Here is a 22829-nt window from a genome sequence, read left to right as displayed (position 1 = left end):
CCCACAGCCGCCACCTCCTCAGGGACTCAGGACCCCACACCTGCCCCTGGGCCCGGTCTCACCAGCGGCCAGGGCTTCCCTCTGCTGTGGGACAGGCCCAGAGCCCCACTGGAGCCCACGTGGCCGAGCCTCTCCCGGCACTACCCCTGTCCCACCTCACCGCCATCCAACACCAGCCTCTGCGCTGACCTGCCCAGGCCAGGCTCACTCCCACCTCAGGGCCTTTGCACGTGCTGCCCCCGCGGCTGGGAAAGCTCTTCCTTCCCGTCTCTGCCTGGCTGCCCCTTCTCGTCCTACAGACTCACCTCATGCGTCATCCCACGTACCCAGGACTCGGCCATCATCACCGTAGGCCCCGTGCTCCTCTGGACGTGGGGGTGTGGAGGTCAGAGGGGAGCCCGGCTCTGAGCAACTCGGCCACGGAAGGCTCCTCCAGGGCCCTCCTGCTCAGCGGACGGCCCGACACTGCGACGGCCACCCCCCGCCCCCCAGCTCCCCTCCATCCGGGTGGAGGGCGCGCTGTCTGCCCCTGGGACGACGGAGGCACCAGGCTCTGCTTGGGGGCGCAGACAAATGCAGGCTGACCACCCCCAGCCCACAGTTAATCTCGGTCAACACCATGGCAGGGGGCGGGGCATCCTCCACCCAGTAATTTACATTTTTATTAAATCACACAGAAAAATTAGACACATTATTACTTCTCTCAGCCTTTAACTCTTTCTCTGCCCTGCACTGCATGCAGCCACTCCACGCAGTCTGTCCCAGGGTGAAACCCAGGCTCCCACCCCACCTCCACCTGCCTGTCGCCTCCCCAGTGCCGGCCCCTGACCCTCCCCACAGCCAGCCAGGGCTCCTCTTCACAGCACAGGACCCTCCCCCCAGCACAGGACCCTCCCCACTCAGCACAGGGCCCTCCCCCCAGCACAGGGCCCTCTCCTCCAGCACAGGACCCTACCCCCCACCACCACAGGACCCTACCCCCCCACCACAGGGCCCTCCCCCCCAGCAAGGCCCCTCCCCCCTCAGCACAGGCCCCTCCGCCCCCAGCACAGGGCCCTCCCCCCCAACACAGGGCCCTACCCCCCCAGCACAGGGCCTTCCCCCCCACCATAGGACCCTACGCCCCCAGCATAGGACCCTACCCCCCCCACAGGGCCCTCCCCCACACCACAGGGCCCTCCCCCATAGCCAAGGTCCTCTCCCAGGGCCCAGCTCTGGCCAGAGCAGCCAAGGGGCAGCAGCTCCCCCACCTCCCCCAGTGGCCTTGAGTCAGGCAAAGCACCTCCCCTCGGACCTGTTTTCCCCGCTATGACATGGGGTCTCGCAGGCCCAGCTATCACCGCACCCTGACACCATCCCAATGGGGAGACCCCGAGACCTCCCACCACCCCAGGCTCCACAAGCCTGCGGGGAGGCGGCAGGGGGCAGGGCAGCAGCAGTCGGGGCTCGTCCCTGGTCAGCCCAGCCCTGCCCCCGTCCACGTTCTTCCTTCACCCACTGCGCTGAAGACCTGGGGAGGGGGCGCCAGGAGTTGGGCAGGTCCCACAGCCCCTGGGAACCCCGAAGCCCCAGCGCACGTGCCCCCCGTCAGGGGACAGACAGGAGCCCTGCCAGCTAATCGCTCGCAGGATGCACAGGGCCTCAGGAGGAAAGAACAGGCTCGGGTGGCCAAGGGTGACAGTGGGGGGAGCCAAGGCCACGGCAGCCCGGGGGTCCGTGGGGGTGACACCCACGCGAGACCGGAAGGAGCAACAGTGGCCGCAGTGCGGCCCGGGGAAGGGCATTCCAAGGCAGGAACAGCATGTGCAAAGCCTGTGAGCAGGGGAAGCGCTGGGAACATTCTAGCAACAGGAAGCAGATCGGTACAGCTGGTTCCCCGGGAGCAGGGATGAGAGCCAGGCCGGGGGCTGGGACTTCACCCCGAGGACCACGGCAGCGTGGGAGGGGCTTAAAGACCACAGTGTGATCAGGGTCAAGTGCTTCAGAACGAGCGAGCAAGCACCTCAAGGAGACGCTGTGTGGCCCGACATCATCACATCACTCCGGGTGTCACCCCCACGTGCCCCACCCTGACAAGCCGCCGCCCCCTACTGGCAACACGGCCCTTACAGGGCAGATGGGGAAAAGACACCATCAGACGCACAAGGCACGGGGCCGTGGGTGTGGGGGAGGCCCTCCTAAGGGGGGCATCAAGGAGGGCTTCCCGTAGGAAGGGGCGTCTGAGCACAGCCCGCCGAGCAGGTGCAGCAGCACTGCCACCATCCCACCACGCAGCGCACTCATCTGTGCCAGGAGTTGACCCAGATTTAGTCGTGAATGAACCTGGCCGAGAGTCGAGTCTCTAATTACTTTTCACTTCCCCTCGTCATGCATTATGCATTGACAGCGAGCGAGCGAGCAGAGTGAGGGGACGGGAGGAAAAGCACAATTAATTTCAGCTTCAATTGCTGTCTCCCGCCTCGCCCTCCCCGCTGCGGGGAGAGCCTTTCCTGGCTGATGTGTCACAAATACCTTAAGGGGTCAAGCAGGCGACTGCCGGTGGTGGCAGATGCTGGGGGCACCGTAGGGTGGGGGGACACCAGAGCTGTTATCAGACGCTGAATGAAGACCCTGCAGGAAGGGCCGGGCGAGGAACACAACATCAGAGCAACAGAGATGCATCCCCACCAGACCCAAGCCTGTGGCCCTGGCCCCTGCTTGCGGGAGGCCACTGAGGCAGGGACAATGGCTTCTCAACCCCAGGAGCCGAACCCCCCGGCTGGCCATCTCCATGCTGGCCCCGGGGCATGGCTGGAAGGGCCCTGAGCCTACCAGGTGCCCCCACCGCTGACGGCCCAGGGGACACGAAAATCCCATCTCCAGATTTGGCCCAAACTTTCAGCATCCTTCCCAGCAGCCCCATTCCTTGGGCAGAACCTCAGGTTGTGCGAACAGCAGCTCTGGGACCCCAGTGGGAGGGGTTATCCCCACCTGACAGGTAAGGAGACCGAGGCCTCTGCCCAAGGCCCTGCCAAGACTGGGCGCTCACCCCCTGGGGCACATCCACTTCCATTTTCCAGGCAAAGAGGAGCCACCAAATGCTCTCCCGGGGCGGAGAGCCCTCCTGCTCAAGCAGCCTAAGCAACAGGCCCCGGGAATGCTAGACCCCACCTCTCCGCACAGCCCAGAGCCCCAGGAGGCAGGCCCACCCTCCATGGCTGTCACCGCTCCCCCGCTCGCCCCAACGCCACATCCCCTGTCTGACTACGGGGCCAGCGCTGACACTGATGAGGGCTCTAAGCCCACATCCACCACTCCCTCCAGGGCGACGGGACAGCGGGCACTGTGGCTGTGGGGTGGAGAGGACCTAACCCCAGGGGAGCGTCCAGGAGGCCTAATATATGCAGACACCTGGCAGAGCAGGAAGCTGGAGGGTGAAGGGGCCGCATGGGCAGGACCCAGAGGAGGGAGCAGGCGTGGCTCCTGAGGACAAAGGGGCGCAGGGAGGGCAGAGGAGAGCAGGGCTAGGCGGCAGTGGGAACTTCATCCCGCGGGCACGGCGGAGCCACAGAGCGTGGTGCCCAGGGAAAGGGCGGTCCTGCAGGGCAGGGAGGCAGGCCAGGAGCCACGGGAGCAGTGGGCCCCGGAGCCCAGAGCTGGCTCCAGCCCCAACCCGATCTCCTGCCGGGAAGCCAGGCAGGAACCTAGGGCTCGACTTCCCACCTTCACAAAAGAAATCTGGGCCATGGGTGTCCCGGGTCGGGGTTTCTGTCGAGAAATCCGGTCTCCCCCACCCTGCAGCTGCTGAGTCAGGAGCCCGGGGCGGGGGCGGGGGAGACCCAAATCACAACCCCTTCCAGCAGCGCAGGCAGGCAGCTGAGCACGCTGGCGCCCAGCTCCCCCTACCCCCGGGCCAGACCGGAGCTGAGACAGCCAGGGCCCTCCCGGACCCAGCACCCCCTCCCCGGGACGTAAGCCACAACATCCTCACTTGTCAGCACTGGAAGGGACCCACTTGGGGCCGGGGACACAGAGGCCTGGGGCAGGATAGGGTGGACTAGTCCACGCTTGGCCAGATCCCCTCCTGGGGCACAGAGCAGGGACGCTCAGAAGGCGGGGACGTCGGGCGCAGGCCTGGGGACTGTTTCAAGGTGGGGTGGCACTGGAAGCAGGCTGCAGGGACAAAGAATCGGAGCAGGGGCAGGGCGGGCCCGCGGGGCAGGGCGGGCCCGCCGGGCAGAGGGAACAGCACGCACGAAGCCTCAGAGGTGGGAACACAGACGGCGCGGCCCAGCAGGGACCTCTCGGGGCTCCGCTCCGCCAGTGGGGCCCCAGAGGGAGACTGCCAGGTCTCGGGGGAGAGCTGACGGGCCTGAGCACCCCACTCTGGTGGGGCCACGAGGGCCGACAATGGGCCCGTGAGTGTCGCAGGCAGGAGGGCAGAAGGGCAAGAGGGCACCGGGGACGTCACATCTGCTGACCGAGCCCCCGCCCGCACCCGGCTTTGGGGAGGAAACGCTCTTTCCCACAGTTTCGAAAGATCCTCTTTGCTTGAAGGAAGAAGCAAACCCGGAATCACGCCATTCCACGGCTTGGGGCCGTGCTCGCTGAGGCTGGGGGGCTGGTCCCCCGAGCCCGCCCACCAGAGAGCCACCCACCTGAACACACTTCCCTGCCCAGGACACTAAGCAAGGAAAGGCCAGTGGGGACTGGACAAGGGACTTAACCCCCCAAGTCCGCGTCAAGGCTGCACCTGGCAACGGCTCTCGCTTCCTGGCCCTCGGAGATTCCTGGGCCACAGAAGGTTCTGGAACCAGCGGTCCCTGAAACCGTCCCTCCCAGGGAAACACTTCCTCCCAGGGGAGAACTCCCGCATCTCCCCCCATGGCCCAGCCCATCACTGGGTGCCACAGAGCACTGCGGGGCGGCCCTTCACAGGCCCCCCCAGCACCAGAGCCAGAAATTCCTCTCCCCAGCCTGCAGATGAGGACACTGAGGGTCAGGGGGGCCCCCAGCCACTGCTCTTCCCTGCTCCCTGGCGAGAACTAAAGTTCCGGCCCTCCTTAAGTTCACCCTCACGACCACCCTAGAAGTGAGTGTCCCTAGAAGTGAGTGTCATCACCCCACTCCACAGATGACAAAGTCCAGAGAATGAGATGGCGCCCCAGGTCACACAGCTGCAAAGGGCTGAGTGGGGACCCGAACCAGGCACATGCGTCCTCCCCCCGCAGCACGCCAGGGCCACCCAGCCCACACGTGGCTTCCCAGGCTCATAGAAGGAACCCCTCACCAGAGCAGTGACAAGGCAGCCCCACCAGCCAGATGGCCCTCTGCTCGTGCCACCTCTCCAGGGCGGGGCGGGTAGAAATCCCATAATCTCTAGGGCCTCTCCAGGGAGGAAGTGCCCCCCACCCCCCGCCTGGGCCACGGGATTCGGTTGTCTGTCCCTCTAATCAAGAGATTCCCCACAATCCTGGCAGCCACACGTGCACGCACCGCCAGACACCTCCAGGATCACCCCAGCCACAGCACTCACGCCAGGAGAGGCCACCTCGGCACAGGGCAACAGCCACGGCCGAGTCCGGCTGGGCCAGCCAGGGCGGGAAGGGCCAGAAGAGAGGCCGGGCTGGTTCCTCCCTCGGCGCCCTGCACCGGCCCCTCAAGTCAGAATCCCAGACCTACCAGGTACGTCTGGGCACTGCTGGGGCTGCCCATGCCAGCCTGGGAAGCCCACCCAGCACCGACGGGGTGGCAGAGGGTCCCAGGTACCAGTGGGGCTCAGCAGGACAGAGTCCGGGATCAACCAGCTGCTTGGCACCTGCCTTACTGCCAACAGGTCGAGTGACAGGCACAGAGCGAGCACCTCTGGGTGCAGAGGAGGACGGCGCCGGGCCCTGGCCTTCCCACTGAGCTTGTGTCCTTTGTCCATCCCCACTCACCTTGGCAGCCCTTCCTGACCCGCAGAGCCCTGTGTCCTCAGGTGCCAGCGGCACGCTGGGGTCTCACCCAGACTCACCGGTCCATGCTCTGACAGAGACACTATGAGTGCTGGTGGGATGGACCCGTCTGCGTGGCAAACATCTGTGTCCCACGTCCCCATCCCGGCAAGCAGCCCCCCAGTGTCAGGACCATGTGGGCCTTCTATTCTGACCCCACAGCCCCTCGCCAAGTGCTCGGGCCCGCAGCAGGTCCGGGATAAACCCTGCCCCTTGGCCATAATGGCTGGGCCAGTCCTGCCCAGCGCCTCCCCACTGAGGGCCTGGGGCAGACAGCAAGATGCAGCGTTCCCAGCTCGGGCTCTGGGGCCCCGGCACCCGCGGGGCCTCGGCAGTGGCACCCTGGTTCTCTGCACCTCAAAATACACGGGGTTGGCAGCCCCACGCCCACAATCTGTGTGGCCTCGAGGATCTGCTGGGCCTCTGAACACGGGCCTCACCGGCAAAGGGAGAGTGCAGTGGGCTGGGCACAGGCTGGCACCAGGCCACTTGGTGGACCGCAGCCCACCGGCCCTCCACCTGAACCCCAGCCCCACCCAGGCCTGGAGCCACGGCGGGTCTGACCCCCAAGGTCAGGGCCCCCAACCGCCAAATGCCAGCACAGGGCCCAGCCGTGCCCACGCAGGCAGGCGAGGGCCCCTTCGCCCCAGGCCGGGTCGTAAGCCCTTGGGGAGACGCCCCCAACCTGGGGTTTCCATGTCCCCCGCAGCCAGCAGCACCCATCACAGGAAGACCTTGCGGGCCAGACCCTCCCCGTCCCGGAGGCGGGCTTGGCGGACCCCTTGGCAGAGCTGGTCCCTCAGAGGGTCAGGCCTGGGCCCATACAGTCTGAATGAGGCCAAGCCCAGCCCTCCCCTGGGGCACCCTGCCCGGCCAGTCAGAGGCAGAAACACTGAGTATTTATTTACCCTCATGTCCCTGGCCCACCCCACCCAGCAGATACACCACACCGGTCACCCTTTCTCCTCTGTCATGAGGTTTCACCCCCAACCTCAACTTCCAGCGGAGAACCAGGCAAGAATGGGAGGAAACTGAGTCATGAGCTGGGGCACAGCCACTGCCACCACACACTCCCCACGGCTGGTCCCAGGGGATGGAAAGGGGCCACCCTGCAGAACTCTATACCTGGGGAGAGAGTGAGCTCCCCGCCACCGAGGGTGTGCAAGCCATGCTGCTGAACCGGGGTCTTGCACACACGCTTGGCTTCCCCAAGGCCCCAGGCCCGAGCCAGGAAGCCGGGTGTAGACTGGAGGGCGTGGGCCTATCTAACCCAGAGTTGCTAAAAAGAGCCAACGGGGAAGTAAAAATAGGAAATAAAAACAAAATTGCTCCAGCCAGCCCTGGTTGTTTGTGTAGGAAACACGGCATCTCCCGGCCCAGCAGGGCGGGCTCAGCTCTGGGCCCCTCCCGGACGAGGAATGTCTCTCCCCACATCCCCCCTCCTCCCAGGACTTAAGCTGTGCACCCTGGGCAGGAAGTGCCTCAGAGAGGGATCCCGAGAGCCAGGTTCAAATCTCAGCTCTGACACTCATCAAATGTGGGACCCTGGGCAGGGAGCTGGGCCCCCTCCCAGGGCTGCAGACCCCGACCCTGCCCCGCCCGAGGCTCCAGCAACACCGCCCACCACCTCCTCTGCCAGGTTCCCCTCCGGGACCCTCCCCATCTGCACGCCGCTCTGCCCCGAGGTGGGCAGTCAGGAGATAAGAGCACCAGACTACAGTGAGGACCAGGCCTGGCCCTCCGGCGCTGCTCAGAGCTCAATTTCCTTATCCACACAATTAGAGGAAGTCTTCCTTCTCATCCTTTCCTGCTGGTCCTTTCCAGGGTTGGCATTAGACTCATTCTCACTAAAGTGTGCATGACTGACCCCGGCTTCAAGACCGGCTCGTTCTCCCAGGGTGCAGAACCCCACAGAAGAGAAGGTACCCCAGCCAGAGGGCCAGGCTGCGGCTCACACATCCCACCACCCACCCCACCCCGCCCCGCCCTTGGCAGGCAAGGACCTTCCACCACCCACTCATTCAGGGAGGCACTTGCTGGATCAACGCTCATCGATTGGCCAAGTCTGCCGAGGGCGCCCCCTGAAAGGGCTCGGGAAAGCTGCAGACCATCAGTGATGCTGCGCGGCCCGGGCCCGGGGCAGTGGGACACAAGCCGCGGACGAGCGCCTCCACCCGCTGTGCACTCCTTCAGAGTACCCTTGTCACTCCCGTGGCCCCTTCGGCCCCCACCACTGGGTCTGACGTTCGTCTAACCCCTCGCCCAGGCCTGGGAACTGGGGGGAGCCCTGGGGGACTGGCTGGGGAGGTGTGGAGGTGACATGGCTGGTCTGATCCAGCACCCGTCGGCCCCAAACCACCCTCCCACGACAGCCCGAGGTCTTTCTGGAACATACAACTGCTCTCGGCCCTCCCCATCCTCTGGCCCTCAGGAAAAAACCCAATTCCCGAGGGGCTCACTCACCCCTCGGCCCTGCTGCTTCTCTGAGCATCGCCTGCCTTGGACTCGCCCACGTCTCCCTGCACACAACCGGGGCGCTGCCCATGCCGGCCGTGCAGCGGGGCTCCCAGCCCTCAGGGCCCAAACTAACCGCAAGCCGGCCCGAGAGGACCGTGGGCCCATCCCCGGCCTGGACTTGCCTGTGTGGACACACGGAACACACACACTCACACACCCTCCCTCACACACAGAGGCTTGCACACGTGCACCCTGGCTCCACTCCCGGCCACAGGAGTGACCCTGCCCGACCTCTGCGCCCCACTTGGTTCTGGTTCCAAGTCCCCAAGGAGGGTCTGGGGAGGATGGGGTCCCTGAGGGCGGGGGTGGGGGGCAGCACACGCCACTCCCAGTCCTGGCCTTGCTGCCCAGCCCCCTCTGGCCCACAGACCCTCTGAGCTGGCCGGAGAGCCCGAGCTGGGGGTCCCACGGGTGAGAGCAGAGGACGAGAGAGCAGACCCTGGGCCCTCTGGCCTCCAGGTCAGGGATGCCAGCAGCCGACCCAATACAGGCGCGTGGGCCAGTGGCCACCAAGCACCGAGCGAGGAGTCCAGCCAGCCAGGGGGACGACAGCAGTGACGACAGTCATTTCAGACACCAGGCAGGGGGTGCGTGTGTGCGTGTGTGTGTGCGTGTGCATGTGCGTGTGCATGCAGGGCCAGCCACCAAGAGGGGCTGAGGGTCAGCAGGGGAGGGAGGTCCGGGGCAAGCCATCTCCAGAGCCCTGGAGGGATTCCCTGAGACCCCCAGGTCCCTACGAGGCCCGTTCACTCCCCCAAGGCCGTGATCTGCCTGCCACCTCCCCTCGCCCAGGGGCCCGGGCAGAGCACAAGGCCTGGCCTCGATGCAGGATGGACGTGATGGCCGAGGGGGTGGGGGGCCCTGGCTGCCCCTCCAGTAACGCGCTCCATAGCTTATCAGCCACGTGCAGGACCAGCGCGGGCTCGGGAGCTATCCCCTCCCCCCTCCGGTAGCCAGCCGCCAGCCGTGAGAGCATCCCCGCTGCCCAACGAGGAGACACAATAACTGTCCACAAGCAGATAAGTCTCAGCAAAGAGGTGCGGGCAGGGCGGCTGCTGCAGCTGGGAGACACATGCAGGGAGCACCCCTCTCCCGAGACCTGCAGCCAGCGAGGGCACCGGGAGATGCGACCTTGCCCCGTGGCCCTGGGACTTGGGGTGGGGAGGGTGCCAGCCGGGGTCGGAGGGGCAGCACCTGGATTGGGGGGTGGTCAACCTAGAACCAGAGCTGCCCGCGGTCCTGCAGCCAGATCGCACCCCGGCAGAGGAGGCTCTCTGAGCACCACGGCATTTCCTTTTTATAAATCCCATCCCACGCCAGCCACGGGAGCCAGGAATAAGTCGGCAGGGATCCAACGCCCAGTGGCAGCCTGTCCCAGGCCGGCGGCCGTGCCCGCATGCCTGCCCACCCTTCCAGCCTGGGAGGGAAGCCCAGAGAGGCCTCGGATATCTCGGGCAGTGCTGTGCACTCTGCGTGCAGCATCTCCCGTACTCACAGGCACCCAGGCTACAATAAGCCCCATCTACACCTGCGAACTGAGCTGGGACCGCCAGCCAGGCCGTGGGAACCTAAGGCGCGTGCTCCAGACGGCCCAGCTGCCTGGGCCCAGGTGTCAGGCTGCATCCTACACCAAAGTCCTGATTGCCCCCCCAGACCTTCCTCTAGAGTTTTCCTCATTTGGTAAAAGGCACATCACCCTTCCTGTGCTCAGGCCTAAAGCCCCAGACCACTTCTGCCTCATCACCACGCCCCTGCCCTGCCCTCTGCACCCCCCGCCCCGCTTCTCACACAGCCGCAGAGCCTCCTACCAAGCACAGGCCAGACGCCACCCTCCCTGGCCCGGGACCCTCCAGTGGCTCTACCTCCCCGGGGCAGAGGTTCCATAGGCTTCTCCGCGCTCTCTGATTCCGTCTCTACCCTTTCCCCTCGCCGGCTCGGCTCCAGCCACACAGGCAGATTCAAGGAACTCTGAGCGGGAGGCCTCAGACGGACAACAGTAACATGCGGATCTGAGGACGCAGAAACTGACTTCTCCCAGGCAAACTCCTATGCATCCCTCACAACCCAATTCAGACAGCCCAGCCCACTGAACACCAGGGCAAGCTGACAACCCTTCTCCTGTGCCTGCTCTGCTCCCAGGAGTCCTCCCACCGCCACACTCACACTGTCCCCTCCCCCACAGTGAAAGCAGGCATGACCACACTTGTCAGCCACGAGTGATCTACCCTGACACACACTATCAGCCCCACTTTACAGATAAGAAAACTGAGGCCCAGAGAGGTTTTAAAACTCTGGCCCAAGGTGACACAAGGGGTAGTGTGGCGGCGGTCCATCCCAGTCCCCGTGATCCCAGGAGCCACTCACCATCTTGGGGGCTGAGCCTCACTCAACGCTGCCTCCCCAGGGACCAGGAGGTCCAGGCATCTGCAGACAGACAGCCAGTCAGACGGACAGAGGGATGAACAGACGGCTGGCAGGAGGGAGCTTTGCTCTGAACCTCTAGGCCAGGCTTTGATTTCTACCCTCTCGCCCCACCGGCCAAGTTTCAACAAGACGTACTGAGCAGCAGAGGAAGGAACCACGTCTCGACACAGGCAGTCATCTGGGGCTGAGGAGCCCCCATGCTGCATCCGGGCGCTGAGTCCAAGGGACACCCAGGTCCCGTCCAGCAGCAGGTGGCAGCTGCATCTAAAGCATGCAGAGCAGAGAGGGTGGGAGGCTCAGCCCTGGACAGGGACACCCACGGTTGCAACCCTGGCCTCAGGCTCCCTGAGGGCTTCCAGCTGCCAGCTGGGCCCAGGGATCCTCCAGGGCAGGGTCTCCGTCGATGGCGCCAGGCTCTCCCTGTTCCACGCCCAGGAATCAGCACCAGGGTACACACACAGCAGGACTTCCCTCCCTTGAAAGTTGGGACAGACCCCCCCCAGAAGAAGGGTGATTCAGACAATGATGGCTTTCAAAGTCACTCTGCAAGGGGTGGGCTCCCCCCGCGACGTTTCTGAAGTGGAGGGGGTGGGGGAGACATTTGCAGAAAGCACTAATTCAGTCAACAAACGCTTTCTGAGGCTGGTGCAGCACCTGGTGCTGTGTGCTCAGCAGCCAACTACACCTGTGAGCCAAGCCCACTGATGGGCAGGGGTGCTGCGCGGTCTCAGGCCCCGCGGGGAGAGAGCCGCGCCCGCCTGCGGTGTCTGCCAAGGGTCCCGGCCGGGGAGCAGCGGCCTATGCCAGCACTTCCCACCTCCGACTCGGCCCAGCATCCTTCCTTCCATTTCACAAATGAGGAAACCGAGATAAACAGGGAGGAAGTAACGTGCTCCAAGTCACAAAGTTCACGTGGCAGAGCCGGAAGGTTCAGGCCAGGGACTCTGAGCGGGCCACCCATCCCCCGTCAGCAGTCTGCAGGGATCAGCCTCTTGGGGGCAGAAGCTGGCGCCCCGACCTTTGCCCAGGGAAACAGAACAGGGAAGGGGGAAGGCCCTGGCTCTCCTCCCTGCTGTCCGCACCCCTCCAGCTGGACCCAGGAAGGTGGCCACCAGCGCTGCCCCGCCCCGCCCCAGGCTGTGGCCCACCTCGCCACCGTCTGAGCTCAGAGTGGCCTGGCACTCACTGCCCAAGGCCCCCACCTCCTAGCCCTCCTCCTGACCTTGATCCTGGGCAGAAAGTCCAGGAGCAGGGGCGGGGCGGGGGCAGCTCCGACACCTCCTGTGGACTCTGGCCCCAGCAAGAGCCATTTTTCTCAATCCAGGCAAGGAGGGGGTGAATTGAGGAACCATCAGACGGCCCAGCACTCCTGCAGGAGGCTCCACGAGGTGGGGGCAGGGGCACTTCGGGGATGGACCAAGGGATGTGGGGTAGACAGGCGGGTGGGGAAAGGACCCCCAGCTGCTCCACCCAGAGAGGGCCCCAACTCTGGCCACCCCCCCCCAGGAGCCAGAGCTCCGAGCTGGGGTAAGAACACAAGGTGGGCCAGCGTGGGCCATGCTCCAGACCAGGACATCCCAGGGCCCGGGAAGCAGAGAGGACATTGGGCCCGCAGAAAACGGCTCAGAGGGGCTGCCTGCCGCCAGGCTGGGGGTGGCCAGGTCGTGGCCAGGCCCACTCCCAGCCTTACCTCCTCCCAAGGTTAATCACTCCCAGAGCAGCTGACCACACCCCTCACGCTCACGTGGGTCCTCACGAGCACAGACCAGTAACCAGCCATCAGGGGGGCCAGGCAGAGGCGCCTGGCCGTGCACTTGGATCCTTCTGAAATCCTCCAGGGAGGGCCCACCCATCAAACCCCTATTTATCCCGTAAAACCTAACTACAACATCACCTCCTCTTTGAAGCCTCCCTGACTTTCCCAGGCAGTTTACAGGTGGAGCAACTGAGACCCAGAAAAGTAACCTTGCCAGCCCAGGGCCACACGGCCCCCAGCTCAGAGCTGGCACTCATTCATCACACCAGCGTGCTTTGAACGCGAGAAAGCCAGAGCGCAGAGTGAGCGGTGCTTGATGCCGAGGGAGAGGCTTGAGGGTCACGTGACACTGGGCAGAGGCCCAAGCTCCACACCGGGGCAATGGGGGCCCGCGGAGAATTCCAGGTTGGGGATGTCAGGGCCCAAGGAGAGAAGGGGCCGGCCCGGCCTTGGGTGGTGGCTGGCATGACAGCACCTGCAGCCCCCCTCAGTCAGGTTATTCCCCCCGACAGGCTGCTTACCCCCAGACCGTCTCACTCTAACACTCCCAGGTGAAAGCCAGAGCTGGACCCGGCGGGGCTGACCATACTCCCCACCGCAGCCGACTTCCTACCTCCCACAGCTCAGATCCTGTCCCCTCAACAGGCGGAGGGCACAGAGCCACTTTCTGAGGAGGGGGTCCCCAGCTCTGCCACCCCAACTGCAAGGCCACCAGCTCAGGGGAACAGGGCCAAGGGAGGGAGGAGCTGAGGCCTCTGGCGGCCAGAGGGCCCCAGGGAAACCGAGGCCCGCAGGGAGAAGGGACCTGCCCGGGCATGCAGCGAGCTGCCCAGAGAGCCAACTGGACCGTCCACCCAACCCCGGGCTGCAGCCCTGCAGGGGAGGGGCCCTCCTGCTCCCCAGAGGCGGGGGAGGGGTGACCACCAGCCTGCCCAGGTAGGGCAAGACAAGGGGGTTCAGGGGGACACCCCAAGAGCTCAACCATACAGGTCTCTCCTGGGAGCAGCAGTGACAGCCTCTGCTGAGGGCACCCCAAAGCTGCTCCAGATGAAACCGGGTCACGGGGGTACACAGCCAGGGCACCTTGGGCACATCCTTCAAGCTCCCCAAGACTGAAGCCCTCATCCCCAAAATGTGGACACAACAGCCCCACCCCTGGGCCTGTCCACGTGGAGGGCACTCAGCCCAGGCCACCACCTTGCCACCGCGGCCCAATGCCCCCCCACGCCTGGCCCGGCCTCTGAGGGCCAAACAGCCAGCGAAGTGGGTTCTCTGGACAGGAGGCCTGCATCTCCTGGAGAGCGGGGGCCGGGCTGGCCCACCAGCCCCTCGCCAGGGCCCCAGGCGCACCCTCCATGGCGTGGGGTGAGCTGCCACTGACAGCAGTCGTGGGTCCCCTCCACCCTACTCCTCAATCGTGGGCGCTTTCCTGGATGGCTCGGAGCCCACCGTTAGCACTCCCTTCGCTGACCCTCCCGTGTCCCTACAAGGCTGCGTCGTCACCCCGCGTCCGAATGAGAAGCAGCGGAGCTGAACCCAGGTAGCCCTGCACCCAGTCCAGAACTGAGCCCACTGCCCCGCACTCTACTCGGCCGGCTCACAAGCCAAAGACCGCGCACAGCCTGGCTGGCTCTAGCCAGGAAAAGCACTCAGGTTTCCGGACGACACGGCCCTGCAGACCGGAGGGAGGGGACAGGGACAGGGACCTCCAGATAGGGTCTCGGGGCCAGCCGCCCAACGGCGCCTTCACCAGAGGGCCGGGCAGAGAGCCTGTGAGCACAGCGACTGCGGCCACCTGGGCTGTCACCACCTGACCTCTGCCCGGGGCCAGTGCGGACACTTAAGCTAAATTGGTCAATTACGGGATACTTAGATCCCTCCCCGGGGCTCCCAAGCCTCCCTCGGTTCTGGGCGGCAGCACCAGGAAGCCAGTTGAATCAGTAACCTCATTACAGCCCAGCGGCCGCACCCGGGGCCGGCTTTGAACTCCGTGGGGTTTATCCATGACCACTGCAGGATTTACACACGGCTGGCCCGGGCCCAACTTGCTCTCCCCTCCCTCTCCTCCCCTCCGCGCAGGAGGCTCCAGACTCAGGACGGCCGCAGCCTCTGCTGAGACCCATCACCATCAGCCCCGAACCCTGGGCACAGCCAGGGAAACCGAGGCACGGCGAGACACCACTGTTGCTCAGATGAGCCCATGGAGGCGCAGGGGTGCCGGGGCCAGGCTCTGGGTCACTGGGAAGCAGACCAAGGGCTCCTCTTTGTGTCCCCAGCCCCAACTGACGGCGCTCCCCACACCCGTCTCAGAAACTTGGAGCCAAAGGCCAGCCGTGAACATCTCACGGAGAGGGACCCCAGGGCAACAACTCACACCGAGGCCCTCAGTGGCTCCAGCCCCACACGGCCCCCCAACATCCCATTTCCCAGCCCCAAGGTCAGTCCCCACCTCAGTCCTCGAGTCCTTGCTCTGACCCCAGGAGGCCCGGTCGCCCTGCCCCGGCACAGACAGCCCGTCCCCCAACTTTGGTGCTCCGGGCCCGACACAGCCTTCCAGGACTGGGCTCAGCCCTCTTGACTTCCAGACTGTTCCATCACCTTTCCCAGAGACACCAGGCCCCCTCGCTGAAGCCACTAGCGCCCCAGGCCCTGGAACGTCTCGGTTGATGTGATGGGGGGCCCGTGGGGTGGGGAGCACGTCCCCAAGGACAGGCCAAGGGCCCGCAGACCAGGAAGGGAGAAGGGGACAGGAGAAGAGCCAGGGCCGGGCAGGAGTTGGGGGGTGGGGGGGGGTCCTCTCCCAGCCCCGTGCTCAGGGAGGTGAAGACCTCCAACCCAGTGGCCCAGCCTGACCCCCCTGCAGGAAGCCACTTGGGGTCCCCACCCCCAGTGCAGGCCGCTGTGCTGAGAGACCCAGCCAGAGCCCACTCACAGGGGCACCTACCCTGTCGGGCTCCAAGCCCACCCAGGACCCTTCTCCTCCAGGCCAGCCTCTGCACACAGCTGGAGGCCTAATTCGGACCCCAGGGCCCCGAGGCCCCTCCTGGTCACCGTGTCAACCAGCCAGCTCTCACACAGCACCGCCTCTCCTAGCTCCGCCACACGGGCCGCTGGGCCCCGTCTCAGCTGACCCTGCCACCCGGAGCGCCCCTCCTCCCGACCTGCCGCAACCCTGCCTCTGCTTCAGAGTCCACGCCAGACCTGGCTCCGACAGGAAGCCCGGCCGCCCTCTTGCTCACAGCCAGCTCCGACCCGGCCGGCGCTCGGCAGGTGCTCCCCGGGCGCCGCGGGGACTGAAGCCAGCCAGCAGGCCCGAGTCCTTCTAAGGAAAAGTTCACTGAGACTTTATTAGAATCAGCTGGGGGCTTCCCTGGTGGCGCAGTGGTTGAGAGTCCGCCTGCCGATGCAGGGGACACGGGTTCGTGCCCCGGTCTGGGAGGATCCCACGTGCCGCGGAGCGGCTGGGCCCGTGAGCCATGGCTGTTGGGCCTGCGCGTCCGGAGCCTGTGCTCCGCAACGGGAGAGGCCGCAGCAGTGAGAGGCCCGCGTACCGCGCAAAAAAAAAAAAAAAATAGAATCAGCTGGGAAGGCCAGGCCCATGCACGTGTCGTGTCCGTGCAAGCATGTTTGTGTGCACACGTGCTCGTGGGAGCGGGTGCGTGTGCGCACGTGTGCACGTGTGTTCGTACGTGTGCGTGTTCACAGCTGTGCACGTGTGCACGTTGTGCGTGTACGCGTGGAGGCGTGCGGTCACGTGCACGTACGTACGTGCGTGTGCACTGCCCGCGCAGAGATAAGCGAGGCCCTGCCCTGCCCTGGGGACCAGGTGTGGCTGTCCTCGCCCAGTACCCCCACCAGGTCCCTCAGGAATTTCCTGCCAGACAACTCTGCCCTGGCGGGGCGAGGACGGGGACCCCAGGCCACGGGGGTCTTGAGGTTGCGCCTCTAGCTGTCACCCAGCCGTGGTTTTCCAGTCTATCAATAATACCCTCGACCCTGCCCCACCCCCAGTCGGAGACAACCCCGGAGGAGGTTCGGGGTCTCTACTCCCCAGAGGGCCTTCGAGGGGTGAACGGGGACAGACGGGGACAGACGGGGACAGTGAAGCTTCAACCTCCACCAAGTCTCCCAGGACAAAACGTTCACTCACCTGAGGGCCCAACATGCACAACAGGGCTCCCGGGGAGCCAGGACGGGGCACAGACCCAGGCCCCGCCAGGAGAGGGGCTTCTGAAGATGCCACCTGAGGATCAGGAGGTCGGGGGACAGCAGCGCCCCACCCCAGGGACTGGTCCTGGCCCAGCTGGTGCTCAGGCCCCGCGACTGGGAAACCAAGGTGCTGAGAAAAAGCAGGCAGGACCGTAAAGAGGCGCAGCACGGCACAAAGACTGCAACGTATCTCACATTTCCGAGGGCCCCGCGAGGTTGTCACGAGGTCCTAGAAACCAAGGCCCAGGGACACAGCAGGCACCCAGCAAATGGAACCATCATGTCCTCGGGTGGACGGCACAGTGCCCCGGACACGTCAAAAGAGATTTAGAGACATGGGACAGACGCGGGCCAAGGAGGCCCATCTGGCTTCTGGAGACCAAGGAAATGGGTTCCTGAGCGGCCGCCTCATTCACTTGCTTCACTCACGCAGGGACGCGGGTCCCAGGGGCGAGAGGACACACAGACGTAGGGACACAGGACAGACAGCGCCAGGCACAGCGCAGGCAGGGCCCAGCTGCAGGGCCGAGAAGGAGCGCGCGGCTCCAGCCGCCTGAGTGTGCGCACACCGGGCCGCCATGTGCGTGTGTGTCCCCACTCTCCTCTGCGTCGGCCCGGGCCAATTTTATTTAGCTGCTTTCTGCTCCATCACGCTCATTCGGCTGCTGAGCTAGACGATTGCTTTGTAACTCTAGGGTGCAATTTCTCCGTCTGTGAAGCACTGGGGCACGACTGCTCGGAACATCCTGCACCAGGCTCAGTGGGCTGCAAGCGAGGCCCTCGCCCCACCACCTCCTGCGGGCCTCGGGGAGGGTGCACAGAGCAGGGGCCGTGTCGGTGCTCGCTCAGCATGGGAGACGAGGCCGGGGGCAGCCCTCCTCTCCAGCGTGGGTCCCGCAGCCTTGACAGCAGCAGCCATGCCTCTGCTTTGTGGTCCTGTTTCAGCCTAACACTCGAGAACTGGGCCCCACGCTGATCCAGGCAGGGGACACGGGGAGGCTCTGGCCACAGGCCTTGCCTTTGAAGAAGAGCCGTCAGGTAGACACGCCCCTGAAATAAGATGGGCTGCCTTTCCGCCAGCGCCGTAGAAGGGCCAACACACGTGTCCATTTTACAGATGGACAGTTAAGGCTCCGAGAGGTCGGCAGGCAGGCCACACACACAGGCAGCAGGGACAGAGGACCCGATCCCCAGGGGCCTGACCACCAGCCCACAAGAGGACACAGTCCCCCAGGAAGGCGCAGCTCCCAGGGTCTGCTCCCCCTCTCCCCGGGAATGGCCCGGGTCATTCGAGAGAGCAGGTAGGGGGAGCAAATGACAAAGGGGCCTGAGGAGGAGACGGGAGAGTGAAGACGGAACTGCCCCTTGGAAAACGTAAGCAGTGCAGGCAGGGGAGGGGAGGGGACCAGCCCTCTCCCCACACCTTCCATAGCATCCAGGAAACAGACCTGCACAGTGCACATCAGGGCAAAGGTATTGAAGGTGATCCCCAGGTGGACACCAACCTCACCAGCCACCCAGGTTCTCAAGGGCCCGCACCCCCGCCCATCCCTCACCCTGCCTGTAGTCAGTTCCCATAGGAACAGACCAGTCGATGGGACACCTCAAGGCCCTGGCCACCAGAGCCAGCTAGACAAATTCTGACAAACTAGGAGAGGGTGAAAAGGGAAGGAGGATCAGGTCTTGTCCTGAGCCAGTTCAGTGGCCTCTGCTCTGTCCTACGGACAGCAGCTGAGTCGGGCCCAGGAGCCCTATTCTCCTAGAGGATGGGCCTTACTCGAGACCACCGCCTACTGTGGAAATACACCAACTGTGGAGAGAGCCCGGGCAAGCCAAGAAAATGAAAGTCCAGAGGCAGCTTCCACTGGCTCTGGGCAGGCATTTGGGGCCTTCCCCCCGACCCCACACCACCTCCCGTGCAGCCAAAGTCTGTCCCCCCTTGACTCTCCAAGGGGCCCCTCTCCTGATGCCAGAGCCCGTGGTACCCACACCCAGCCCCATTCTGTACCACACAGTAATCCCACCACCAGCCCCCAGAACGGGAGACAAGGACCACCAACCGAAACCCGCCCACAGCAGCACAGAGAGGGTGGGGCAGGGGCCGGGGAAAGGCAGGCAGAGGGCCTCCTGGAGGAGGCCCAGCTCCCCGCAGGCCCGGAAGGACAGGCACAGCTGGAAGAGCTGGTGGAGCTGGGATCAGGCCCCCAGCAGCTGCCCCGGGGCGAGCAGGGCTGCCCGCTCAACGCTGCCAAACCCCAGCTCAGTGGCGCCCGCCCGCCCGCCCTCCATGGCTCCTCCTGGGGGTCCCCAGCTCGCCCCACCCATGTTCGGGCAGAGTGGGTCCGGGCTACACTCCGGGCCCAGGCACAGCAGACAGGCGACCGACCCCAGGCAAGGATGCAGGCCAGCAAGGCCACGGCCACGGCCACACCCATCTGAGGGCTGTTTTTCTCACCCTGACACTTCCCCCGTCAACAAACAGAGCCCCCTCCAGAGTTTACCAAAACAAACGCCCCAACAGTCAGCAGTGCCCAGGCCAAGACAGGACTGCCTCGCAGGCCGGACTCCAAGCCCAGCCTCCAAGCCCAGCCTCCAGAGAGACACATGACCCTGTTATTTCGGGAGGCCCCGGAATGTGCTCTATTTTGGGTCCCGAGGGCTCTGATGTTACCAGATGCCCCTTTCCAGGGCTCCAAGCTCTCCCAGGTCCCCAAGAGCTGCCCAGAGGGTGACCAGTGGACCTCCTGCTCTGCTACTGCCCCCCACCCTTCCCCGGGCAAATGGGCTACTAGCAGCCAGGGGTCTGGGGTCTGAGACCTTGGGACACTGCGGACTCAGCCTTCCAGTCCCATTGTCCAGCCTGATGCCAGTGCAGGTCTCCCCCCGATGGGCACAGGCACTGGTCCGCCCTGGGCAGTAGCAGCAGGGGCAGGAAGCAGGGGCAGGAAGCAGGGGCTGCCTTGGGCAAGTTTCTTGGCTTCCAGATCTGTACCTTGGGCTCATCCCCGCCCCGCCCCCACTGGGAGGCTCAGCAGCCGGGAGACTCCCGGGCGGGTGAGAGCAAGTACCCAAGCCCACCGAGCCCCAGGCGACCGTGCTGGAAGGAGCAGGCCCTCCGCCCGAGGCCCTGAAAGTGGCCGGACAGCTGTAAGGGGCAACGCCACCTGCCCAGCAGCACCAGGTCTGCCCTGGGTCGCCAGCCACGCCTGGACAAGCTGGGCCTCCTGATACTGACCCCCAACGAGGGATTAGGCCGTGTTGACAAAAGGGCTTAGGCAAGTAGCCGCTTAAATGGACCTTCAACTCCACTGGACTTCAGAGCTGCTCACTAGCTTAGAAAAAAATAAAGTGTAATCAGAGCCCAGGGCTCTCCACTCAGGCCTGGGGCATGGGCTGCCTGGGAGGCCACAGGCTGAGTCAAGGAGAGAAGCTCCCCCAGCCAGCCTACTTGCAGTAGGGGGGGCGGCGGGGCGCGGGGGACGGGGTCGGGGGGGGGAAGGGGGAAAGGTGGGGGGAGGAACACGACACCTACCCAGGTTCCTGGGGCACGACCTTTCCTCTTCACGGGAACTCCAGCACAGTGACCCTACAGCCTGGGCCGTATGTGTGCTTACCCCCAGGACCCTCCCAGGATGTCAGGGACCGGGACCTGTCCCACTCCAAGTACCCAGCCATGGCCCTGGATCATCGCGGGGGCGAGGAGGGGAGCAAAGGCAGAGCTGAGCATTCTTGTTCCAGAGAGATGCTCTGTGTGTGTATGTGCACACACGTGTGCAAAGCCTTAACGGGGGACAGGAGAGGCTGTCGGCCTACACGGGGCCCCGCCAGGCCCACGCCAGGCCCGGGAGTGACAAGTCAAACAACTCAGCTTTCAATCCTGCTACACACACACGGTCACCACAGGCTGGGGGCTCAAATCCAAAATCCATCACTTTGTAGCCTGTGGCTTCAGTCGCTCTCAACCAGGTTTCTCATCTGCAAAATGGGCATGAGCGCCCACCCTGGGGGCTCTGGGGAGGAACGAGGGTGCTCAGCCTGGTGCCTGCAGAGGTCTTCGCTGTACAGAGTCAGGGAAGGAGTCTTCTTAGATTTGACAAACTCGGAACCCTGCCCCAGTCACCCTGCCATATGCCCCTCTGTGAGCCGGCGCCGAGTGCTCAGACCCTCGCCCAGACATCCCAGGGAGGGGGGCCAGCTCCACGCGGCTCCCCTCCACCTCCCCATCTCACCAAACGTCCCTGCAGCTGTGCTGAGTTCTGGCCGCCAACCCGGTGGCCAAACTGCACCCCGGGCTGCAGGAGGGTGGGCAGGCAGGAGGGGCAATAGACCGCGGGTTTCATTCATAATCAGCTGCTTTAATTTCCATTCAGCACAAATCCTTCACCCAGCCTGACAGCCTAGCTGCCGGCCCCACCACCAAATTAATATCCTTCCCGGGCTCATTTATAAAGTCTCCCACCCACTCCCCCCTTCCCAGCCTCTCACTGGCTCCCAAACCCTAGGGAGGACGATGGCTCGGGGCACCTGGCCATGCCCCCTCCTCCTCTTCCTCCATGGGTCCAGGCCTTGAACTGGAGAGCAGTCCCGGGCAGGGAAGCCACAGGGTGGGATGGCAGTGGGAGGACAGGAAAACCGGCCCTCCGTGCCTCTAGGGTGTCCACCCCAAGTGCAGGGCCAGCTCCAGAGAACGCCCGGAGAACACTCTGGTGCGCCAGAGTGAGGGGCCCCATTTCTGGAATGGGGCCTCCCCAGGTTTGATGTTCCCGATCTTACGGCCCCTTGGCGACCCTGCCCACCCGCGCCCGGACTGCTCTGGGGGAGGAGGAGTCCGGAGTGTTCCAGGGCCGGCGGCCTGCTGGACTCGGCAGCCCAGGCAGCGGCACAGAGGCCGTCCCGATGCCAGGGCGGCCGAAGGCTAGGAGCGCACAAGTTGCGCCGCCCCGCTGGAGATGGGCGCCCGGGCGGGGGTCGCGGGCCGCTGCCAGGATGGGCCAGGAGCCCCCCCCCTTCCAGCCGACCGGCCGCCCCTCCGGCCCCGCCGCCCGCCCGCTGCCCACTCCCGCTCCGCCACCAAGTCGGCGGCCCGGCGCGGGCCGGGGGCCGCCAGCCGCCCTCGCCCCCTCCCAGCCCGGCCGGCCTGGGTAAAAGTTGCCCGGCCCACCCGCTCCCGCCCGGCGCCCCAACTCCGCGCGGGCCGGCGGGGGGCGCGGGGCTGGCCGGGGCCCCCGCGCGCGCCGGGAACGCGCCCCGCCGCCGCCGCCCCCGCCGCCGCCCGCGATCACTCACCGAGCGGCAGGAAATGTTTGGTGTCCATGTCTGCGGCGACCTCGCAGCGGGAGACGGGCGAGCGCGGCGGCCCCCGGCGCGGCCGGCCGGGCCCGGGCGGCGGGAGCCGGCGGCGGCGGCGGCGGCGGCGGCGCGCGGAGGCCGCGGCGCGGCGAGTTGTTGCAAAAGTCGCCCAACAATGTAAACTACTTGTGCTGCGCGCCGCCGCCGCGCGCCCGCGCCCGCGCCCCCGCCGCGCGCGCCCGCGCCCCTCTCCGACCGCTGCGGCGCCGGCGGGGGGGCGGCGGGGGGCCCGCGACGGGCGCGGACTCGGCGCAGCGCCGCCGCCCGCCCGGCCGGAGCGCCCGCCCAGCCCCGCGCGCCCGGAGCGCACCCACCACCGGTCCCCCCGCCCGGCCGGAGCGCACCGCCCCCTCCGCGCCCCCACCTCAGCAGCCCGGAGCGCGCCCCCCGCCCCCCCGCGCGCCGCCCGCCCAGCCGCCGAGTTGCGAGCGAGCAAGCGAGCGGTGCAAACTTGCAAGTTTCCCTCCACCAGGGGTTCCCCGGAGCCGCGCGGGGGTGGCGGGGGCGCAGGGGCGGGGCGGGAGCAGTATTCCCTCCCCGGCCTGCCCCCAAAAAAACCACCCGGCGGAGCAGGCGGAGAGCCTGGCTGGAGCGACCGG

At 65.6% G+C, this 22829-nt stretch overlaps 1 protein-coding gene across 2 annotated transcripts in view; it reads right to left on the bottom strand.

Moving 5' to 3' along the window:
- The window catches only part of RXRA (retinoid X receptor alpha), a 99078-nt gene extending 76813 nt beyond the window's left edge, over positions 1–22265 (bottom strand). Inside the window, exon 1 of one of the 2 annotated variants that reach the window (XM_081236134.1) lies at positions 22168–22265. In XM_081236134.1, coding sequence (XP_081092260.1) covers positions 22168–22195 — 28 coding nt within the window. In that variant the 5' untranslated portion in view covers positions 22196–22265. Of the gene's footprint in view, positions 1–2511; positions 2611–22167 lie in introns of those variants that run through there. The other variant, XM_081236135.1, reaches the window with a different exon arrangement.
- Between the last annotated feature and the right edge of the window lie 564 nt (positions 22266–22829).

The sequence above is a fragment of the Mesoplodon bidens genome (genome assembly GCF_964165515.1).
Source record: "Mesoplodon bidens genome assembly, chromosome: 6".
Classification (NCBI taxonomy): Eukaryota; Metazoa; Chordata; class Mammalia; order Artiodactyla; family Ziphiidae; genus Mesoplodon; species Mesoplodon bidens.
Note: the sequence above shows the minus strand (reverse complement) of the source record. Positions and strands in the feature narration are given on the sequence as shown.